Here is a 20,574-nt window from a genome sequence, read left to right on the forward strand (position 1 = left end):
CCATACCATACTGTATTCATTATTTAAAAATATTTTTACATTTAGAATATTTTGCACGTATCACTTGTAGCTACTACTAGTAATTAAAATGTATTAAACACTATCCTTGTATTTCACCATGTTTTTCATTAGCGCATATACTCAGTAACCAATGTGTAGTATTACTGAGCTACCGTAAGTAACATAAGCAATAAGCAGTGACAATCGTTCTAATTCTAAATCAGGTCTGAAGAAAGTGGACTGCCATTGTGCTCTCTTGCAATAGACTGCCTAAGCTATTAAGGTAAAATTATTTGATTTAGTGCTGAATTGTAGACCTCAAAAACAACTACAAAAAAGTGTGCAAGAACAAACTTCTATTCAGATCTTTTTGAGTTCAACAATTTGGTATTATGTAACTTGGTATAGCTCTTATGTATTATGTAGTGTATATCAAGAAAGCATGCCGGTGGAAAACATTTCAATTTTGTAGAACATAGCTAAGAACAATCCTGATTAAACCTGCTTTCAAATAAAAAATACCATATTAAAATCAGACCTTCAATTTGGGAACAACGATGCCTCAGACAGATTCAAAAGTTAAACTTATAAGACCACCTTTTTGCATCAGGGATTAAAAAAAGAAATTATTTTTGGCACAACCTAGTTAGAAGAAAGGTCTGGTTAATAGGACACGTCCTGAAGCATGAAGAAATCGTCAGTTAAGTATTGGAGGGAAATGTGTGAAGTGAAAATTGTCAAGAGAGACCAAGTGAGGACACTGAAGTGGATGTAGGTTTCAGATATGAAAAACCTGGCACAGGACACAGTAGTATGAAGAGGTGTGTCAAACAACAACAACAAGAACAACAACAACAACAACAACAACATGCACTGTATGCAGAAGATCAGACTCAGCAGCAGCCAGCTGTGACAGGGAGCGTACGTTACCGAACTTCCCTTACCTGTGTGTACGATTGTATGCCGTGTAAGCTTTGTCTTCTGCTTGAATCCTTTCCCGCAGACGTCACACTTGAACGGCAAGTCTCCTGCAAGAAAATGATGCTGGGCGTCACTGAACTGTGACAAAAAAAACAACACTTGAAGGATAATGTAAAGAATGAAACACACTAATGATAAAACAAGAATATAAAGGACGTACTTCACAAAAGCACAAACAGCAACTTCCTTTAGCATATCACAATGGGAAGCTGATAAACAGAAGCATACAAAGAGTATTTTTCCTTTTTCTACATTCTACTTGTGAATCTCATTAAGGAGTTTTATTGAGCATTATCCTCTAATTTTTTGCTCATTGTTCTACCTTTCAGGCTGTACTTTCATCTGTATTTCCACTCATAAAAACAAGTTTTTGAGCATCACTGAGCGGTATGTTATCTCTCGCCACTTTCTGTGGCCCCAACTGCAAATTTTGTTGACAGATGTTACGACTGATAACTACTGCATGTTACAAGTCAACCAAGACTCACTATGAGGTCCTCTTTGCTTCTGTTCGTCACCGTGTCGTGAGCATTCACATTTTGCAATTTGCCGGAATGATCGAAGTGTCTTTTACATTTCAGGTAGAACATTGTATTTTGGTTGGAAATACAGGTTTAATTGGAATAAAGTTTGTTTCTCAGGAAGTGCCAACTTGTATGTTCCTTCTACGGAGGGATTTCTGACACCTGTCACACACAAAGTTCTCCGAGTCCTCGCTGGAAGTTGCACCTTAAGGAAACAGCATAAACAGGACCGGGAAATGACTGACGGAAATGCCTGCATTCTGTCTCTCATTCTTACTGGCTGAAGTGCCCAAATGTTAAATAATTTTTTGGAGCAGTACAGAGCCTATGAAATCAAGAGTCAGTTGACAGCCATTGCAGGTAGGTGCTGGTTTTCTGAAATTGGAAGTTAGTGACGCAGGGTGGCCAACCAAGTTTTTCCGTGCACTGTGGAAAGCTAAGAAAATCCAAAATGGTGTTCCTGTGCACAGGTGTCAAGCCAGTCCTGTTTTATTAGGCAAGTTTTGCTGCCGAGTGAGTGTTCGGACACTCGATAGATGGTGACCTAATATTTGTCTGTGGAGCCAGTAGCTAGCCAGACAATTGTGCTTTCTCTTGCACTCCTTTTAAAGGTACACTATCATTTTGATCCTGCAACAACTACGAATTAAGATACAAAGGAATTAATGGTATTAGCTGCCAGTGGCTCAGTGGTCAAACCATCTGCCTAGTAAGCAGATCTGGGTTCGAATAATGCTCCAGCACAAATTTTTGACTATCCCCATTGATTTAATCAATGCCCACTGGCAGCTAAATTTGTGTCTTTTCTAACTATTTATGGAAAACAGAAGGAATACCAGGTGTTTATGCCCCATCAACAGTGAGGTCACTAGAGAGAGAGCACAAGCTCGGAGAGGGAAGGTTGCTGGTCGTGCACTTTCGAGGGAACTGTCCTGACACTCGCCTTATGAGACTTAGGGAAATCATGGAAAACCTAAATCTGGATGGCCGGATGGAGATTGGAAACCCCATTCTCCTGAATACATGTTCAGGATCTTACCTCTGTGCCACCTCACTCAGTATATTTACTTGTGTATTTTTGCCATTTTTTATTGCAAATAACATCACATGCATAATATGGCAACTGAGTTTAATGTATTACGTGTTGCAGTGCAGAAAACATGGCGGTGAAGTAGGATTCTATCTTGACTTTGTATGGGAAAACCAAGGTTCCATAACCTACTAATTGTGTAACAACTGTCTTCTTATCTCCATATATAATTGAAGCATCTAAAAAGCACGAACTGTCACCATTAGCATCACATTGACTTACAGACAAATAATTAAGCCATTTATAAAAAGTATCCTAGCTTTCAGAACTATTAGTTTCTTTGAGGAAGAAAGAGGAACAGTTTGGGAAAGGTTAGAGAGAAAAAGGACATATCACTCAGACTCCAGGATGAGGCACACTGCCTGTCATAAGGACGAGGAGAGACAGAGAGAAGAGGAGGTCAAAGATAGTACATCACTAATCACTATAATTACAATGAAATGAACATCCTTAGCTGCTTACAGGCGTTGACATATGTCAACGGGGACAGATGAAAATGTGTGCCCCGACCGGGACTCGAACCCGGGATCTCCTGCTTACATGGCAGACGCTCTATCCATCTGAGCCACCGAGGGCACAGAGGATAGCGCGACTGCAGGGATTTATCTCTGGCATGCCTCCCGCGAAACCCACATTCTCAACGTATTGTCCCGCACTACATTCGTAGTGCCTCTGCCCATTATACTCATTACTTGTGGCGTGTTGCCGATTCCCGTAAGAGTTCGGGCACTGTTTGTGCATTCGCACAGAAGAAGAAGATGGTCAAGTGGCCGGTGAGCCTTAACCATATATATACTAAGATGGTATCTGTTCTTTCAGACATATCCAAAAGAACAGATACCATCTTAGTATATACATAACTAATCACTGTGCCAGCTGCAGTCTTGAGTCAATTTCAACAGGCTAAGATTAGATTAGATTAGATTAGATTAATACTAGTTCCATGGATCATGAATACGATATTTCGTAATGATGTGGAACGAGTCGAATTTTCCAATACATGACATAATTAGGTTAATTTAACAACATACTTAAGTTAATATAACAACTTTATTTTTTTGTGTTTTTTTGTTTTTCTTTATTTATTTATTTATTTATTTTTTCTTCTTAATTTATATCTAAAAATTCCTCTATGGAGTAGAAGGAGTTGTCATTCAGAAATTCTTTTAATTTCTTCTTAAATACTTGTTGGTTATCTGTCAGACTTTTGATACTATTTGGTAAGTGACCAAAGACTTTAGTGCCAGTATAATTCACCCCTTTCTGTGCCAAAGTTAGATTTAATCTTGAATAGTGAAGATCGTCCTTTCTCCTAGTATTGTAGTTATGCACACTGCTATTACTTTTGAATTGGGTTTGGTTGTTAATAACAAATTTCATAAGAGAGTATATATACTGAGAAGCTACTGTGAATATCCCTAGATCCTTAAATAAATGTCTGCAGGATGATCTTGGGTGGACTCCAGCTATTATTCTGATTACACGCTTTTGTGCAATAAATACTTTATTCCTCAGTGATGAATTACCCCAAAATATGATGCCATATGAAAGCAATGAGTGAAAATAGGCGTAGTAAGCTAATTTACTAAGATGTTTATCACCAAAATTTGCAATGACCCTTTTTGCATAAGTAGCTGAACTCAAACGTTTCAGCAGATCATCAATGTGTTTCTTCCAATTTAATCTCTCATCAATGGACATACCTAAAAATTTGGAATATTCTACCTTAGCTATATGCTTCTGATTAAGGTCTATATTTATTAATGGCGTCATACCATTCACCGTACGGAACTGTATGTACTGTGTCTTATCAAAATTCAGTGAGAGTCCGTTTACAAGGAACCACTTAGTAATTTTCTGAAAGACAGTATTGACAATTTCATCAGTTAATTCTTGTTTCTCAGGTGTGATTACTATACTTGTATCATCAGCAAAGAGAACTAACTTTGCCTCTTCATGAATATAGAATGGCAAGTCATTAATATATAATAAGAACAACAAAGGACCCAAGACTGACCCTTGTGGAACCCCATTCTTGATAGTTCCCCAGTTTGAGGAATGTGCTGATCTTTGTAAGTAAAGATAGGTTAAGAGAAGAGTTCAGAGTATGGATTCAGAGTAAAATGAAGAAGGATGAAAGTAATGAGTTGCAGCACACACGAGAATAGCGGTAAACTCAAAATCAGAATTTTGAGTCACGAGGTTGGCGAAGTGAAGGAATTCTGCTACCTCAGAGGAAAAATAATGTACCATCAACAAAGTGAGGAGTGCATAAAAAGCAGACTAGGACAGCTAAAATGCTACCACTGGCTGGTTAGGCATGGTGTGGCTCTTTGCATTAATTGAAGATGACTACAGCAGAATGAAATGCTGAACAATAGATTGTATGAGAAAAAGAGAAGTTTGTGAACAACCTGCATAAGCAGAAACATTTCACGAACAATAAGAGTTGTAGCTGAGAGCTAGGAGGGAAAAAAGAGAGAGAGAAAACGATAAAGCAACAGGGCGATGGATAGTAGAAATTACGAAAAAGATAGAATTTTTATTACATTTTTATTTTTAAATACATTCCTCGTTGATTTTTGGTTTTTCTTTGTTAACTCCCCTCCCCCCCTCCCTTTTTTATTTTTCTTCCAATTGCTTTTTCTTCTACTTCTTGACTGCACTATTCATTTCAGTTCTCTATCTTTTAATGCGCATTTAGTTCTTGCTCAGAATAGGGCCAACCTGTGTACTCTCTACAACCACCTACTCATTCTGATAGCCGCTCCCCCCCCCCCCCCCCCCAATCTTCATGTCCGTCCCATCCACACTCAATAACAGGTGGGTCCTTCTCATCCTGGTGTTCGAATGACCTGCTCTTTCTTTTCAATCTTGTCCAACATCTCTCTCTTTCCTCATCAGGGATGGTACTAACAATTCTAAAGGCTATTATACTTTATAATACTGTCCCCAACCACACATACGGCTAGTCCTGTCCACTATTGTGCTCATGAGGACCAGTTCCCAGTTGCAGCGGCACGATTTTTTGTTCAGCCTGGAAATGAAGAGCCGATCTTTCCCCAATCCCTCTTAAATGGGTGGTGGTTGGAGTCGACTAGGTCAATTTCGATGGTGAGTAGTTTTCCTACAATGGAAGGCATTTTATGATGACCATTGCAGAGAAACAGAGTCCTGACAACATTAGTGGGAAAGAGCCAATGGAAATCCCTGAATTCCTTTGGTAAGGAGAGGACTTGAGTAGGTGGTAATGGGAGGATGTATAGGGCAGATCTTGCATCTAGGTGTATTAAAGGGATATGAGCTGTGAGGCAAGGGGTTGGGAGCAGGGTTGTCCAGGAATGTACGAGGATATTGTATAGGTTCGGTGGGCAGCAGAATACCCCTGTATGAGCTGTGAGGCAAGGAGCTGAGAGCAGGAGTGTGCAAGGATGGACAAGGATATTGTGTATGTGTCATGGGTGGCAGAAAACCACTGTGGGAGGGGTAGGAAGGATAGTGGGTAGGACATTTCTCATTTAAAGGTACAACGAGCTGTAGTTGGAACCATGATAGAGAATGTTATTCAGTCACTCCAATCCTGTGTGGTACTGAAAAGCGAGGGGAAGACTCCACTGCAGCCAGACGGTGGTACTTTGGGAGGTGGTGGATGACTGGAAAGATAAGGCACAGGAGATCTGTTTTTTTACAGTCTATGAAGATCTCAGTGAGACCCTCCGTGTATTCTGAGAGAGACTGCTCGCACTACAGATGTGATGGTCATGTGTGGCTAGACTATACGGATGGGACTTCTTGGTGTGGAATGGGGTGCAGCAGTCAAAGTGTAGGTATTGCTGGTGGTTAGTATGTTCAATATGGACAGAGGTACTGATGCAGTCATCTTTGAGGTGGAGGACAACATTGAGGAAGGTGGGTTGCCTGGTTGAGTAGCACCAAGCGCAGAGAATGGATGAGAAGGTGTTGAGGTTTTGGAGGAATGTGGATAGGGTCTCCTACCCTCGATTCAGATCACTAAGATGTCATCAATGAATCTGAACTGTGAGTTTAGGAAGAATTTGTATAGACGGCCCACGAATACGTTAGCATAGGACGGTGCCATGCTAGTGCCTATAGCTGTACCCCAGATTTCTTTGTATGTAATGCCTTCAAAGGAGAAACAATATGGGTAAGGATATAGTTGGTCATGGTGATTAGGAAGGATGTGGTTGAGAAAGGTAGTGTTCAGATTCGTGATCTGGATCGTGGATGAGGACACCCTATCCACATTCCTCCCGAAACACCTTCTCCCCCATTTGTTTCACCTGGTCCTAATCAACCCTACAAGCTGCCTTCCTTGACGTTGACCTCCACCTCACAGGTACCTCTTTCCATATCAAACCTATCAACCACCAGCAACACCTACACTTCGACAGCTGCCATCGATTCCATACAAAGAAGTCCCTTCCGTACAGCCCAGCCACCCATGACTGTCACACCTGTAGTTGCAAGCAGTCCCTCTCCTAATATACTGAGGGTCTCACTGAGGCCTTCACAGACCGCAATTACCCAACCTCGTACAAAAACAGGTCTCCCGTGCCTTATCTTTCCAGTCACCCAACATCTCCCTAAGTCTCACTGTCTGGCCACAGAGAAGCATTCCCCTCATGACTCAGTACCACCCAGGATTGGAGCAACTGAATAACATTCTCCACCAGGGTTCTCCGTCAGAGTTTAGACTACCTCTCATTGTGCCCTGAAATGAGAATTGCCCAACCCACTGTCCTTCCCACCCCTTCCACAGTGGTCTTCCACCGCCCACCAAACCTACACAATATCCCCATTCATTCTTACAAAACCCCTGCTCCCAATCCCTTACCTCTTGGCTCATACCCCTGCAATAGACCTAGTTGCAAGATCTGTCCCGTACATCCTCCCATCACCACCTACTCCAGTCCGGTCACAAATATCACCTACCCCATCAATTGCAGGGCAACCCGTGAAATCAGTTATGTGGTCCACAAGCTAAGCTGCAACCACTGTGCTGCATTCTATGTGGGAATGACAACCAACAAGCTGTCGGTCCGTACGAATGGCCACCGACAAACTGTGGCCGAGAAACAAGTGGACCACCCTGTTGCTGAGCACGCTGCCAAACATGGCATCGTTCATCTCAATGACTGCTTCACAGCCTGTGCCATATGGATCCATCCCATCAACACCAGCTTTTCTGAATTGCACAGATGTGAACTTTTCTTACAATATATCCAATGTTCCTGTAACCCTCCTGCCCTCAGACCTTCGTTAGTCATTGTCCTCTCCCATCCAGCCCCTTCTCTGTTCCCATTCCAGCACTACACAGCCCTCATTCCACCATCACGCCCGCTCTTTTCACTTCTCTCCTTTCCCGCTACCCCACCTCTTCCCTGTCCTCCTTTTGATCCCCCGACTGCACCTAACTGCCCTACCCTCTCTCCACCTCGTCCCTGCATCCTGCATGACCCCTGCCTCCCCCCCCCCCCCAGCAGCACTTCAATGTAGGCCACCCCTAACCTACTATACCTGCACGTCTCCACTCCCTCCTCCTACTTACCCCCACCAGCTAGTTGTCTCTCCCATCATGCACTGCTGTATGCACCCTCACTTCAGCTACCAGAGATTGTGATTATGTGCATGTCAGTGGCATTTGCATTTGGATGTGTGTATTTGCGTATGTGTGTGTGTGTGTGTGTGTGTGTGTGTGTGTGTGTGTTGATCAGCTCACTTTCCCCAGAAGCTCACTTTCCGATAGTCTTTCTGTTGTGCCTATCTGTGACTCAACACCTCCGGTATATGGTGAATAGCAAATATTCTTTTTATAATATTTTTATTTTTACAAAAATATATAGCCTATATCTGTCGTAACATTTGTTAGAGTATCATATACAAATTTGTAGTAAATCGGCAAAGAACTTCTTGAGATTTCCAGTTACAACATTTCCCATTTATATATTACTTACGTATTGATATATGGTAGCTATGTATACAAATGGCAGACTAAATATTTGTTATGAAAACATGTAACAGCAGAACTGTCAACTGAACACAATTTTTTTAATTTTCTTTTTCGTAACAAAAATGCCATTACCAACCACCATTAAGAACACAACACAAAAATATCAACCAAATCAGTCACGTCATTCTCAAGTGATGATCTACCAGAATTGATTTTAATTTTTGACTTCTCTGATGGAATTTCCAAGACTTTTTATTCACATAAACCTTGTCCAGACAATTACTAACACAAAAATGACAAAAATCTACCATATCTGTCAAAGCATTCTTAACTGATGATATTTCATACATGTGGCAATTTTTAATTTTCAACCTTTTGGTTGGATTTTCCAAAACTTTTCTTTTATAGAAACCTTGTAATTACAAGAATAACTAACATGCACACTAACACACACACACACACACAAAAAAGAAGGTTAGGCTGTTCTCAGGTGATGATCTATCATACATGCTGGAACTGATTTTTATTTGTATAGATAAGACAAACAGTTCACAGGAGATATGATGTCATAGATATTTAAATACGTGAGAACCTTGCATCTGGTTAAAATGGTGTGCAGTAGCACTTGACCAATAAGCTTTACACTGTAATTTGTTACTTCTTTACAACTAACTATATTCGCAACACACTTTGCAGACACTATCTGCAGATACCGCTGAATGTATCTGTACAATTATATCACTGTACAACACACGGTTCAGGACATATGGCATCATAAACAGTCAAGTGCATGAAAAACTTCTTTTTGTTTAAAATGTAGAACAAATTACCCAGACTATATTCATCCAGTGGCTGATAATGAGAGCACTTAGTAACTTCCAACAAACTTCAACCCCTCCTCACAGAAGATTTTAAGACCATGAATGTACTTCTGTTTCAGTATTGGGAAGAATGAAGCACTGCAAAAAATTCTAACAGTCTGCCATGACCCATACAGCAACAGCAGTCATAAGAAATCCCGTTAATGGCATCTGTCACAAAAAACAACTAAAATCCAGCCGAGGCCATTCAGCAGTAAATGCGGTTAAGGTGTCGGTTCCCGTTACCGTCGCAGTTGCTCGCTCCCACCTCACCTGTGTGGTCCCTCATGTGGTACTCGTAGTGGGACTTGCTGACGAAGCCCTTCTTGCACAGCTCGCAGGTCAGCGGCTTGTTCTCGGCCCCACAGTAGTAGTGGTACCTGACGGTCGACCGCGATTTGAATTTGTGGCCACAGATCGTGCAGCAGTACATCACCGATGGGCCTTGGAGAAATGAGAGAAACAGGAGATGTGAGCGGACAGTACAGCTCAGCAATGACACCAGTGCATATTCTACAGTTACAAATGCACCACCAAATAGTCAGGCACCTAAACTAACTCCTTCCCTTTAAACAACAAATTACTTGTGCCTTCCACAGTTGCAAACTTGTGCACGTACATTTACTTATTTACATTTTCTTTGCACGGAGCCGTCAAAATGATGGCTTTTGGAAGTCCTAGAATTAACAGTATGATAATAAATAAGTCTTACAAAATACATAACATACTACACTACTGGCCATTAAAATTGCTACACCAAGAAGAAATGCAGATCATAAACGGGTATTCATTGGACAAATATACTATACTAGAACTGACATGTGATTACATTTTCACGCAATTTGGGTGCATACATCCCGAGAAATCACTACTCAGAACAACCACCTCTGGCCGTAATAACGGCCTTGATACGCCTGGGCATTGAGTCAAACAGAGCTTGGATGGCGTGTACAGGTACAGCTGCCCATGAAGCTTCAACACGATACCACAGTTCATCAAGAGTAGTGACTGGCGTATTGTGACGAGCCAGTTACTCAGCCACCACTGACCAGACATTTTCAATTGGTGAGAGATCTGCAGAAAGTGCTGGCCAGGGCAGCAGTCGAACATTTTCTGTATCCAGAAAGTCCCTTACAGAACCTGCAACTTGCAGTCTTGCACTATCCTGCTGAAATGTACGGTTTCACAGGGATCAAATGAAGGGTACAGCCACGGGCCGTAACGCATCTGAAATGTAACGTTCACTGTTCAAAGTGCCGTCATTGCAAACAAGAGATGACCGAGACGTGTAACCAATGGCACCCCACACCATCATGCTGGGTGATACGCCAGTATGGTGATGACGAATACACGCTTCTAATATGCGTTCACCGCGAAGCCGCCAAACACGGATGTGACCATCATTATACTGTAAACAGAACCTGGATTCATCCAAAAAAATGACGTTGTGCCACTCGCGCACCCAGGTTCGTCATTGAGTACACCATCACAGGCACTCCTGTCTGTGATGCATCGTCAAGGGTAACCACAGCCATGATCTCCGAGCTGATAGTCCATGCTGCTGCAAATGTCGTCGAACTGTTCCTGCAGAAGGTTGTTGTCTTGCAAACATCCCCATCTGTTGATTCAGGGATCGAGACGTGGCTGCACGATCTGTTACAGCCATGTGGATAAGATGCCTAGCATCTCGACTGCTAGTGATACAAGGCCGTTGGGATCCAGTACGGCATTCCGTATTACCCTCCTGAACCCACCGATTCCATATTCTGGTAACAATCATTGGATCTCGACCAACACGAGAAGCAATGTCGCGATATGATAAACCGCAAATGCGATAGGCTACAATTCGACCTTTATCAAAGTCGCAAACGTGATAGTACGCATTTCTCCTCCTTACACGAGGCATCACAACAATGTTTCACCAGGTAACGCCGATCAACTGCTGTTTGTGTATGAGAAATCGGTTGGAAACTTTCCTCATGTCAGGACGTTGTAGGTGTCGCCACCGGGGACAACTTTGTGTGAATGCTCTGAAAAGCTAATCATTTGCATATCACAGCGTCTTCTTCCTGTTGGTTAAATTTCGCATCTGTAGCACGTCATCTTTGTGGTGTAGCAATTTTAATGGCCAGTAGGGTACAATTTTTGCATCTTATATCTATTTTGTACAATTATTACTTTACAGCTAATACGCTGCTTGTTTACAACACAAGTAGTGCCTCAAAATTCATTTAGTGGATGTAAACATTTTTGTATCAGAAAAGATTTTAATTTTGTGTTAAAATCATTCTCATTACACGCTCTTACAGAGTTTGGTAGTTTGTTAAACCAAATCAAACCATCAATGTTTTGATTTCAGTCGATAATTTTTAATTTTTTTCTTTGTTCATTTGCTCCAGTGTTGTGATCCTGCGTGAGGTGCTACACTAAATATCCAAGAATATCCTGGTACTGATGAAACCAGTAGCAGTACGACATTCTGCCGCAACATCTAGATCTACATCGATATTCCGCAAATCACATTTAAGTGCCTGGCAGAGGGTTCATCGAACCCCCTTTACAATTCTCTATTATTCCAATCTTGTATAGCGCGTGTAAAGAACAAACACCTATATCTTTCCATAAAGTTGGCGATTGGAATTTCGTGAGAAGATTCCATCGCAACGAAAAACCCCTTTCTTTTAATGATGTCTAGCCCAAATCCTGTACCATATCAGTGACACTGTCTCTCAGATTTCGTGATAATACAAAACATGTTGCCCTTCTTTGACCTTTTTTGATGTACTTCGTCAGTCCTATCTGGTAAGGATCCCACAACGCGCAGCAGTATTCTAAAAGAGGATGGACAAGCGTAGTGTAGGCAGTCTCCTTAGCAGATCTGTTACATTTTCTAAGTGTCCTGCCAATAAAACACACTCTTTGGTTAGCCTTCTCCACAACATTTTCTGTGTTGCTTCCAATTTAATACCTAAGTATTTAGTTGAATTTACAGCTTTTAAATTATACTGATTTATCATGTAACCGAAGTTTAACAAATTCCTTTTAGTACTCATGTGGATGAGCTCACACTTTTCATTATTTAGGGTCAACTGCCAATTTTCACACCATTCCGATATCTTTTCTAAATCATTTTGCAATTTGTTTTGATCTTCTGATGACTTTATTAGTCAATAAATGACTGTGTCATCTGCAAACAACCTAAGACGGCTGCTCAGATTGTCTCCCAAATTGTTTATATAGATAAGGAACAGCAAAGGGCCTATAACGCTACCTTGGGGAATGCCAGAAATTATTTCTGTTTTACTCGATGACTTTCCATCAATAACTACGAACTGTGACCTCTCTGACAGGAAATCACAAATCCAGTCACATATTACGCAATTTCACTGCAAGCGCTTGTGCGGTACAGTGTCAAAAGCATTCCAGAAATATGGAATCGATCTGAAATCCCTTGTCAATAGCACTCAACACTTCATGTAAATAAAGAGCTAGTTGTGTTTCACAGGAATGATGTTTTCTAAACCCATGTTGACTGTGTGTCAATAGACTGTTTTCTTTGAGGTAATTCATAATGTTTGAACACAATATATGTTCCAAAATCCTGCTGCGTATCAACGTTAATGATATGGGCCTGTAATTTAGTGGATTACTCCTACTACATTTCTTGAGGAGCTGATGCATCAGCATACTCCAAAAGGAACCTAACTGGTATACAGTCTGGACCAGAAGACTTGCTTTTATTAAGTTATTTAAGTTGCTTCACTACTACGAGGATATTTACTTCTACGCTACTCATGTTGGTAGCTGTTCTCAATTCGAATTCTGGAATATTTACTTCGTCTTCTTTTGTCTCGAGGTACACGTCTCAGCAGCTGCGGCAGAAAGTTGCGTCATCTTTGGTACATGCAGATGTCAGCTGTAGTGGTGCATGTCAGGATGTGTTTCAGTGTTTCTGCAAATTGTAAAATGGATATTGTGAAGGAGCAATGGATTTGCATCAACTTCTGTTTCAAGTTGAATAAAACTGTAGCTAAAGCACATCATGCTGACAGATGCATTTGGTGACAGTGCACTGAGCAAGCAAGAACATTTGAGTGGCTCAAGCACTTCAAGGGAGGACAAAATCTGTGGAAGACGACAAACAGGCTGATTGACCGTCAACATGCACAACACCAGAAATGATTGTGAAAGTGTGTGATGTGATTGACGAAGACCAAAGGTGGACAGTTCACAATGTTTGTAACAGACTTGGGCTGTCGTACAGTACATATCGACAAATTCTAGCTGACAAACTGAACACGAGACAAATTATAGTGAAGAGTTATAACAGGTGATGAATCTTGGGTCTATACTTATTATCCTGAAATGAAGCAGGCATCATCACAGGGAAAAACACCGTCTTCTCGGAGGCCGAAAAAAGCTCGACAAGCTGACAGCAACGTGAAGTCGATGTCAATCTTTTTTTCAATATTCGAGGAATAGCGCACAAGGAGTTTGTTCCACCTGGTCAGACCGCCAGTGGGCAGTTTTACTGGGAGGTTTCGATGCGACAGACGGGAAAACCTATGGCGCAAATGGCCAGAGTTGTGGAAAAAGAAAGACTGGTCGATCCACCACGACAATGCACCTGTGCATACCTCTCGTTGTGAAGAAATTCCTGGCCAAAAACAACACGGAATCAGTCTCCTACCCCCCCCTCCCCCCCTGCCCCTGCTCACCAGAACTAGCCCCATGCAACTTCTGGCTGTACCCAAAGATGAAAATAGTGTTGAAAGGGTGACGTTTTGACTCAATTGAAGACATCAAATCAGAATTGCAACAGGTCCTGAACACCCTTCACCCTACAAAAAATGTTGCAATTGACAGCGCGACTGCTACGGTCACAGATTTGAATCCTGCCTCGGGCATGGATGTGTGTGATGCCCTTAGGTTAGGTTAGGTTTAAGTACTTCTAAGTTCTAGGGGACTGATGACCTCAGATGTTAAGTCCCACAGAGCTTAGAGCCATTTTTTGAATGCTGCAGTTGTGCATACATGTACAAGGTGACTACTTGGAAGGTCACAGGGGATATTAGAATGTAACTACAGTTTTCTAATTTTTATGTCGAAATTCTTGGATACTTTGGATAGCACCTTGTACATTGCTGCCCTTGATAACTTAAGTTGGCTGACGCTTATAAAAGTAATTTCAGTACGTATAAAAATACAGGGTGAAGCAATTATGCTGCATAAATACATAACAATATGATTCTCTATGACATATGTTGTTATTTCTTGTAACAGTAAAATTCTTTTCAAATATCAGGAAAATTCTTGCAGAATGTTAGATCAGTCACTGAAAAGCAGAAGTGCTGAGTTGTTGATCGGCAGACACAAAGAAAGATAATGTGCTAGCTCTTGAAGTAACCCCTTTTCGAGCTAGAGTCTTGAGTTAAAAAAAAAAAAAAAAACAACACACACACACACACACACACACACACACACACACACACACACAAACACATACATTTGTGTCAGATGGGGTGGGTAGAGAGGAGGAGAGGGATTAAGGGTGGATGGGTAGCAGCAGCTGGTTTCCCAGATAGGAATGGAGGGAAGGGTGGCAGGTACAGAGCTACCCACTGTCCCTACATGTCCACCTGACAGTTTCCAGTTCCTCTGTCCTGTCAGCCCCCACTGACTCCCATTACCTTCTGCTCCTCACCAGTTCTGACAACCGTGTCTCATGTGCCTAGCCTGGCTGGCAAAATGGCTGCCATCCTCTGAGCCACTAGCCACCCACTAGCCACCATGTGCAGATGGATGAACAGTGTCTATGGTGCATTTCGGCACGTGGACTTGGTCGAGGTGGGGGTTGCATCTGGTGGGGTGGGTAAAGAGAGGGAGAGGTTGGAGGCAGGGAGAAGGATTGGGTGTGGGTGGCTAGTGGCTCAGAGGAAGGCAGCTGTTTTACCAGCCAGGCTTAGGCAAGCGACACACGGTTGTCAGAGCTGTTGAGGAGCAGAAGGTAATGGGAGTCAGGAGGGGCTGACAGGACAGAGGAACTGGAAACTGTCAGGTGGACATGTAGGGACAGTGGGTAGCTCTGTACCTGCCACCCTTCCCTCCATTCCTATCTGGGAATCCAGCTGCTGCTACCCATCCACCCTTAATCCCTCTCCTCCTCTCTACCCACCACAGCTGACACAACCCCCACCACAACCCAGACCATATGCTGAATTACACTGGCACAGTTCGTCCATCTGCCCCATGTACAGGATATAGGTGTGTGTGTGTGTGTGTGTGTGTGTGTGTGTGTGTGTGTGTGTGTGGGTGGACATGTAGGGACCAGTGGGTAGCTCTGTACCTGCCACCCTTCCCTCCATTCCTATCTGGGAAACCAGCTGTGTGCGTGCGTGAGTGTGTATTTTACTCAAGACTCTAGCTCGAAAAGGGGTTACTTCAAGAAATAGCACATCATCTTTCAATGTGTACAGGGAGACCAAGAGATGAATACACTAAGCAGATTCAGAAGGATGTAGGTTGCAGTAAGTACCGAGAGATGAAGAAGCTTGCACAGGATAGAGTAGCATGGAGAGCTGCATCAAACCAGTCTCAGGACTGAGGACAACAACAACAACAACAACAACAACAACAATAGGTGTGACAAACTATTACATGTGGTTTGTATATTCGTGGGCTGTCTTTTGTATTTTGACAGTCTTTACTAATGTTTTCTCCTGCTCATTCCTATATACTGCACCCTGTTATGTAGCTGTGGCTTGGACACATGTTTCAATGCAGTGAAACATGTGTTCAAACCTGGCAGAGGTCCAGTGTGTCTAGCACACATGCAGGTCGAGTGCAGGCCCTCATCTGGCCTCCTGCTAACCTACACATGGCCATCACTGGTACTGAGGCAGAACCAGCTTTCATCAGAAAACACAACAGACCTCCACCCTACCGTCCAATGGGCTCTCGCTTGGCACCACCAAAGTCGCAAATGGCAGTGGTTTGGCTCTAGTGAAATGCATGCTACAGGGCGTCTGGCTCAGAGCCGTCCTCGGAGTAACCAATTTGTAACAGTTGTTTGTGTCACAGTGGTGCCAGCTGCTGCTCAGGTTGCTGCTGCAGATGCAGTATGATGCGCCAGAGCCGTACGGTGAACACGACCGTCCTCCCACTCGATAGTGCCACATTGCTGTCCGGAGCCCGGTCTTCTTGCAGCCGTACATTCTTGTAACCACTGCTGCCAGCAATCATGTACAATGGCTGCATTCTTGCCAAGTCTTTCTGCAGTATCGCAGAAGGAACATCCAGCTTCTTTGGCTCTATTGTACATGACATCATTCAAACTCAGTGAAGTGTTAATAATGGCATCTTTGTCGTCTTACAGGTGTTCTTGACTAACATCAACTCACAATGTGCATTCGCAGAGGTAACTAATGCTCACGGCTGTTACAATGTGCATTTAAAGCAAACCTGATTTGCATCCTCATATTTGCGATACTAGCACCACTCTTATGCAACTGGTGTGAAACTTGAATAGGCATCATCTTTCAATTGTAGAAACATGCCTACCATCTTTCAGTTATGCTGTAAAACTCTTCCCGGTATTGCAGTTACTTTTCCATCAGTGAATTCCTGGACTGAAGGAGACCTCTGACTGAGTAACAGAAGTTGCTGCCCTCCAATGCTAGATTTGTGATCCCTTGACGCCTCAGAACATGTCCTACCAACCGGTCCCTTCCTCTTGTCAAATTGTGCCACAAACTCCTCTTCTCCCCAATTCTATTCAATACCTCCTCATTAGTTATGTGATCTACCCATCTAATCTTCAGCATTCTTCTGTAGCACCACATTTCGAAAGCTTCTATTCTCTTCTTACCCAAACTATTTATTGTCCATGTTTCACTTCCATACATGGCTACACTCCGTACAAATACTATCAGAAACGACTTCCTGACACTTAAATCTATATTCGATGTTAACAAATTTCTCTTCTTCAGAAATGCTTTCCTTGCCATTGCCAGTCTACATTTTATATCCTCTCTACTTCTATCATCATCAGTTATTTTGCCCCCCAAATAGCAAAACTCCTTTACTACTTTGAGTGTCTCATTTCCTAATCTAATTCCTTCAGCATCACCCGACTTAATTCGACTACATTCCATTATCCTCGTTTTGCTTTTGTTGATATTCATCCTTTATCCTCCTTTCAAGACACTGTCCATTCCGTTCAACTGCTCTTCCAAGTCCATTGCTGTCTCTGACAGAATTACAATGTCATCGGCAAACCTCAACGTGTTTATTTCTTCTCCATGGATTTTAATTCCTACTCCAAATTTTTCTTTTGTTTCCTTTACTACTTGCTCAATATACAGATTTAATAACATCGGGGACAGGCTACAACCCTTTCTCACTCCCTTCCCAACCGCTGCTTTCCTTTCATGTCCCTCGACTCATATAACTGCCATCTGGTTTCTGTACAAATTGTAAATAGCCTTTCGCTCCCTGTATTTTACCCCTGCCACCTTTAGAATTTGAAAGAGAGTATTCCAGTCAACATTGTCAAAAGCTTTCTAGTCTACAAATGCTAGAAATGTAGGTTTGCCTTTCCTTAATCTATTTTCTAAGATAAGTCATAGCGTCAGTATTGCCTCACGTGTTTCAACATTTCAGCGGAATCCAAACTGATCTTCACCAAGGTTGGCTTCTACCAGTTTTTCCATTCGTCTGTAAAGAATTTGCGTTAGTATTTTGCAGCTGTGACATTAAACTGATAGTTCGGTAATTTTCACATCTGTCAACACCTGCTTTCTTTGAGATTGGAATTATTATATTCTTCTTGAAGTCTGAGGGTATTTCGTCTGTCTCATACATCTTTCTCACCAGATGGTAGAGTTTTGTCAGGACTGGCTCTCCCAAGGCCGTCAGTAGTTCCAATGGAATGTTGTCTACTCCCGGGGCCTTGTTTCAACTCAGGTCTTTCAGTGCTCTGTCAAACTCTTCACGCAGTATCGTATCTACCATTTCATCTTCATCTACATCCTCTTCCATTTCCATAATATTGTCCTCATGTACATCACCCTAGTATAGACCCTCTATATACTCCTTCCACCTTTCTGCTTTCCCTTCTTTGCTTAGAACTGGGTTTCCATCTGAGCTCTTGATATTCATACAAGTGGCTCTCTTTCCTCCAAAGGTCTCTTTAATTTTCCTGTAGGCAGTATCTATCTTACCCCTAGTGATATGCATCTCTACATCCTTACATTTGACCTCTAGCCATCCCTGCTTAGCCATTTTGCACTTCCTGTCGATCTCATTTTTGAGACGTTTGTATTCCCTTTTGCCTGCTTCATTTACTGCGTTTTTATATTTTCTCCTTTCATCAATTAAATTCAATATTTCTTCTGTTACCAAAGGATTTCTACTAGCCCTCGTCATGTTTCCTACTTGATCCTGTGTTGCCTTTATTACTTCATTCCTCAGAGCTACCCATTCTTCTTCTACTGTATTTCTTTCCCCCATTCCTGTCAATTGTTCCCTTATGCTCTCCCTGAAACTTTGTACAACGTCTGGTTCTTTCGGTTTATCCAGTTCCCACTCCTTAAATTCCCACCATTTTGCAGTTTCTTCAGTTTTAATCTACAGTTCATAACCAATAGATTGTGGTCAGAGTCCACATCTGCCCCTGGAAATGTCCTACAATTTAAAACCTGGTTCCTAAATATCTGTCTTACCATTATGTAATCTATCTGATACCTTCTAGTATCTCCAGGATTCTTCCATGTATACAACCTTCTTTTATGATTCTTGAACCAAGTGTTAGTTACGGTTAACTTATGCTGTGTGCAAAATTCTACCAGACGGCTTCCTTTTTCATTTCTCTCCCCCAATCCATATTCACCCACTATGTTTCCTTCTCTCCCTTTTCCTACTCTCGAATTCCAGTCACCCATGACTATTGAATTTTTGTCTCCCTTCACTAACTGAATAATTTCTTTTACCTCATCATACATTTCATCAATTTCTTCTTCATCTGCAGAGCTAGTTGGCATATAAACTTGTACTACTGTAGTAGGCATGGGCTTCGTGTCTATCTTGGCCACAATAATGCGTTCACTATGCTGTTTGTAGTAGCTTACCCGCACTCCTATTTTTTTGTTCATTATTAAACCTACTCCTGCATTACCCCTATTTGATTTTGTATTTATAACCCTGTATTCACCTGACCAGAAGTCTTGTTCCTCCTGCCACCAAACTTCACTAATTCGCACTATATCTAACTTTAACCTATCCATTTCCCTTTTCAAATTTTCTAACCTACCTGCCCGATTAAGGGATCTGACATTCCACGCTCCGATCCGTAGAACGCCAGTTTTCTTTCTCCTGATAACGACGTCCTCTTGTGTAGTCCCCACCCAGAGATCCGAATGGGGGACTATTTTACCTCTGGAATATTTTACCCAAGATGACGCCATCATCATATAACCATACAGTAAAGCTGCATGCCCTCGGGAAAAATTACAGCTGTAGTTTCCCCTTGCTTTCAGCCGTTCGCAGTACCAGCACAGCAAGGCCGTTTTGGTTAGTGTTGCAAGGCCAGATCAGTCAATCATCCAGACTGTTGCCCCTGCAACACCTAAGCTTCACAAAACTTTTATCGATGTCCACAGACCCAGCTCAACTAGACAAAAATTCATTTGATACATAACATGAACTTGTCGCAGCTAAGGTCTAGGAAAATACTGCAGTGGTAATGACGAAAACGAGTATATGACATGAATTTTACCAGGATATACATTTCAAGGATTGGATAACAAAGAAAAAGAAATTTAGTGCAAACAATATTCTAACATACTTCATGTTTGCAGATGTGTGGGTCGTAATTTGGACCTGTGGCTGATTTTAATTGGCAGTCACAGGACACACACGATGTAAAATAAAAGATAAAAGTGCACATACAATTTGAAGGACAACAAAATCTGATGTATCATATTCCTTCACCTAAAAATAACCTGTATATATGTATTTCAAGAAAATGATAAAAAAGAGGACAAGGACTACAGAGGGTGCTACAGTAATTTGCATACTTGCAAAAAGGTAGACTCATCATTAATTCATTATCATTTTTCTGCAAGCATGGGAACTAAGCTCAAAATTCCA

General features: G+C 41.9%; 1 protein-coding gene and 1 non-coding gene across 2 annotated transcripts in view; both read right to left on the reverse strand.

Moving 5' to 3' along the window:
• Positions 1–9,859, reverse strand: part of LOC124552276 (RE1-silencing transcription factor-like) — a 71,733-nt gene extending 61,874 nt beyond the window's left edge. The window contains exons 1-2 of the mRNA XM_047126555.1: positions 9,700–9,859; positions 945–1,028 (exon numbers count right to left, since the gene is read on the reverse strand). Coding sequence (XP_046982511.1) covers positions 945–1,028; positions 9,700–9,859 — 244 coding nt within the window. The remainder of the gene's footprint in view (positions 1–944; positions 1,029–9,699) is intronic.
• Trnat-ugu lies at positions 3,097–3,171 on the reverse strand. Its single transcript has one exon. It is a non-coding gene; the product is annotated as a tRNA-Thr (tRNA).
• Positions 9,860–20,574: the final 10,715 nt, after the last annotated feature.

The sequence above is a fragment of the Schistocerca americana genome, chromosome 10 (assembly GCF_021461395.2).
Source record: "Schistocerca americana isolate TAMUIC-IGC-003095 chromosome 10, iqSchAmer2.1, whole genome shotgun sequence".
NCBI classification, from domain to species: Eukaryota; Metazoa; Arthropoda; class Insecta; order Orthoptera; family Acrididae; genus Schistocerca; species Schistocerca americana.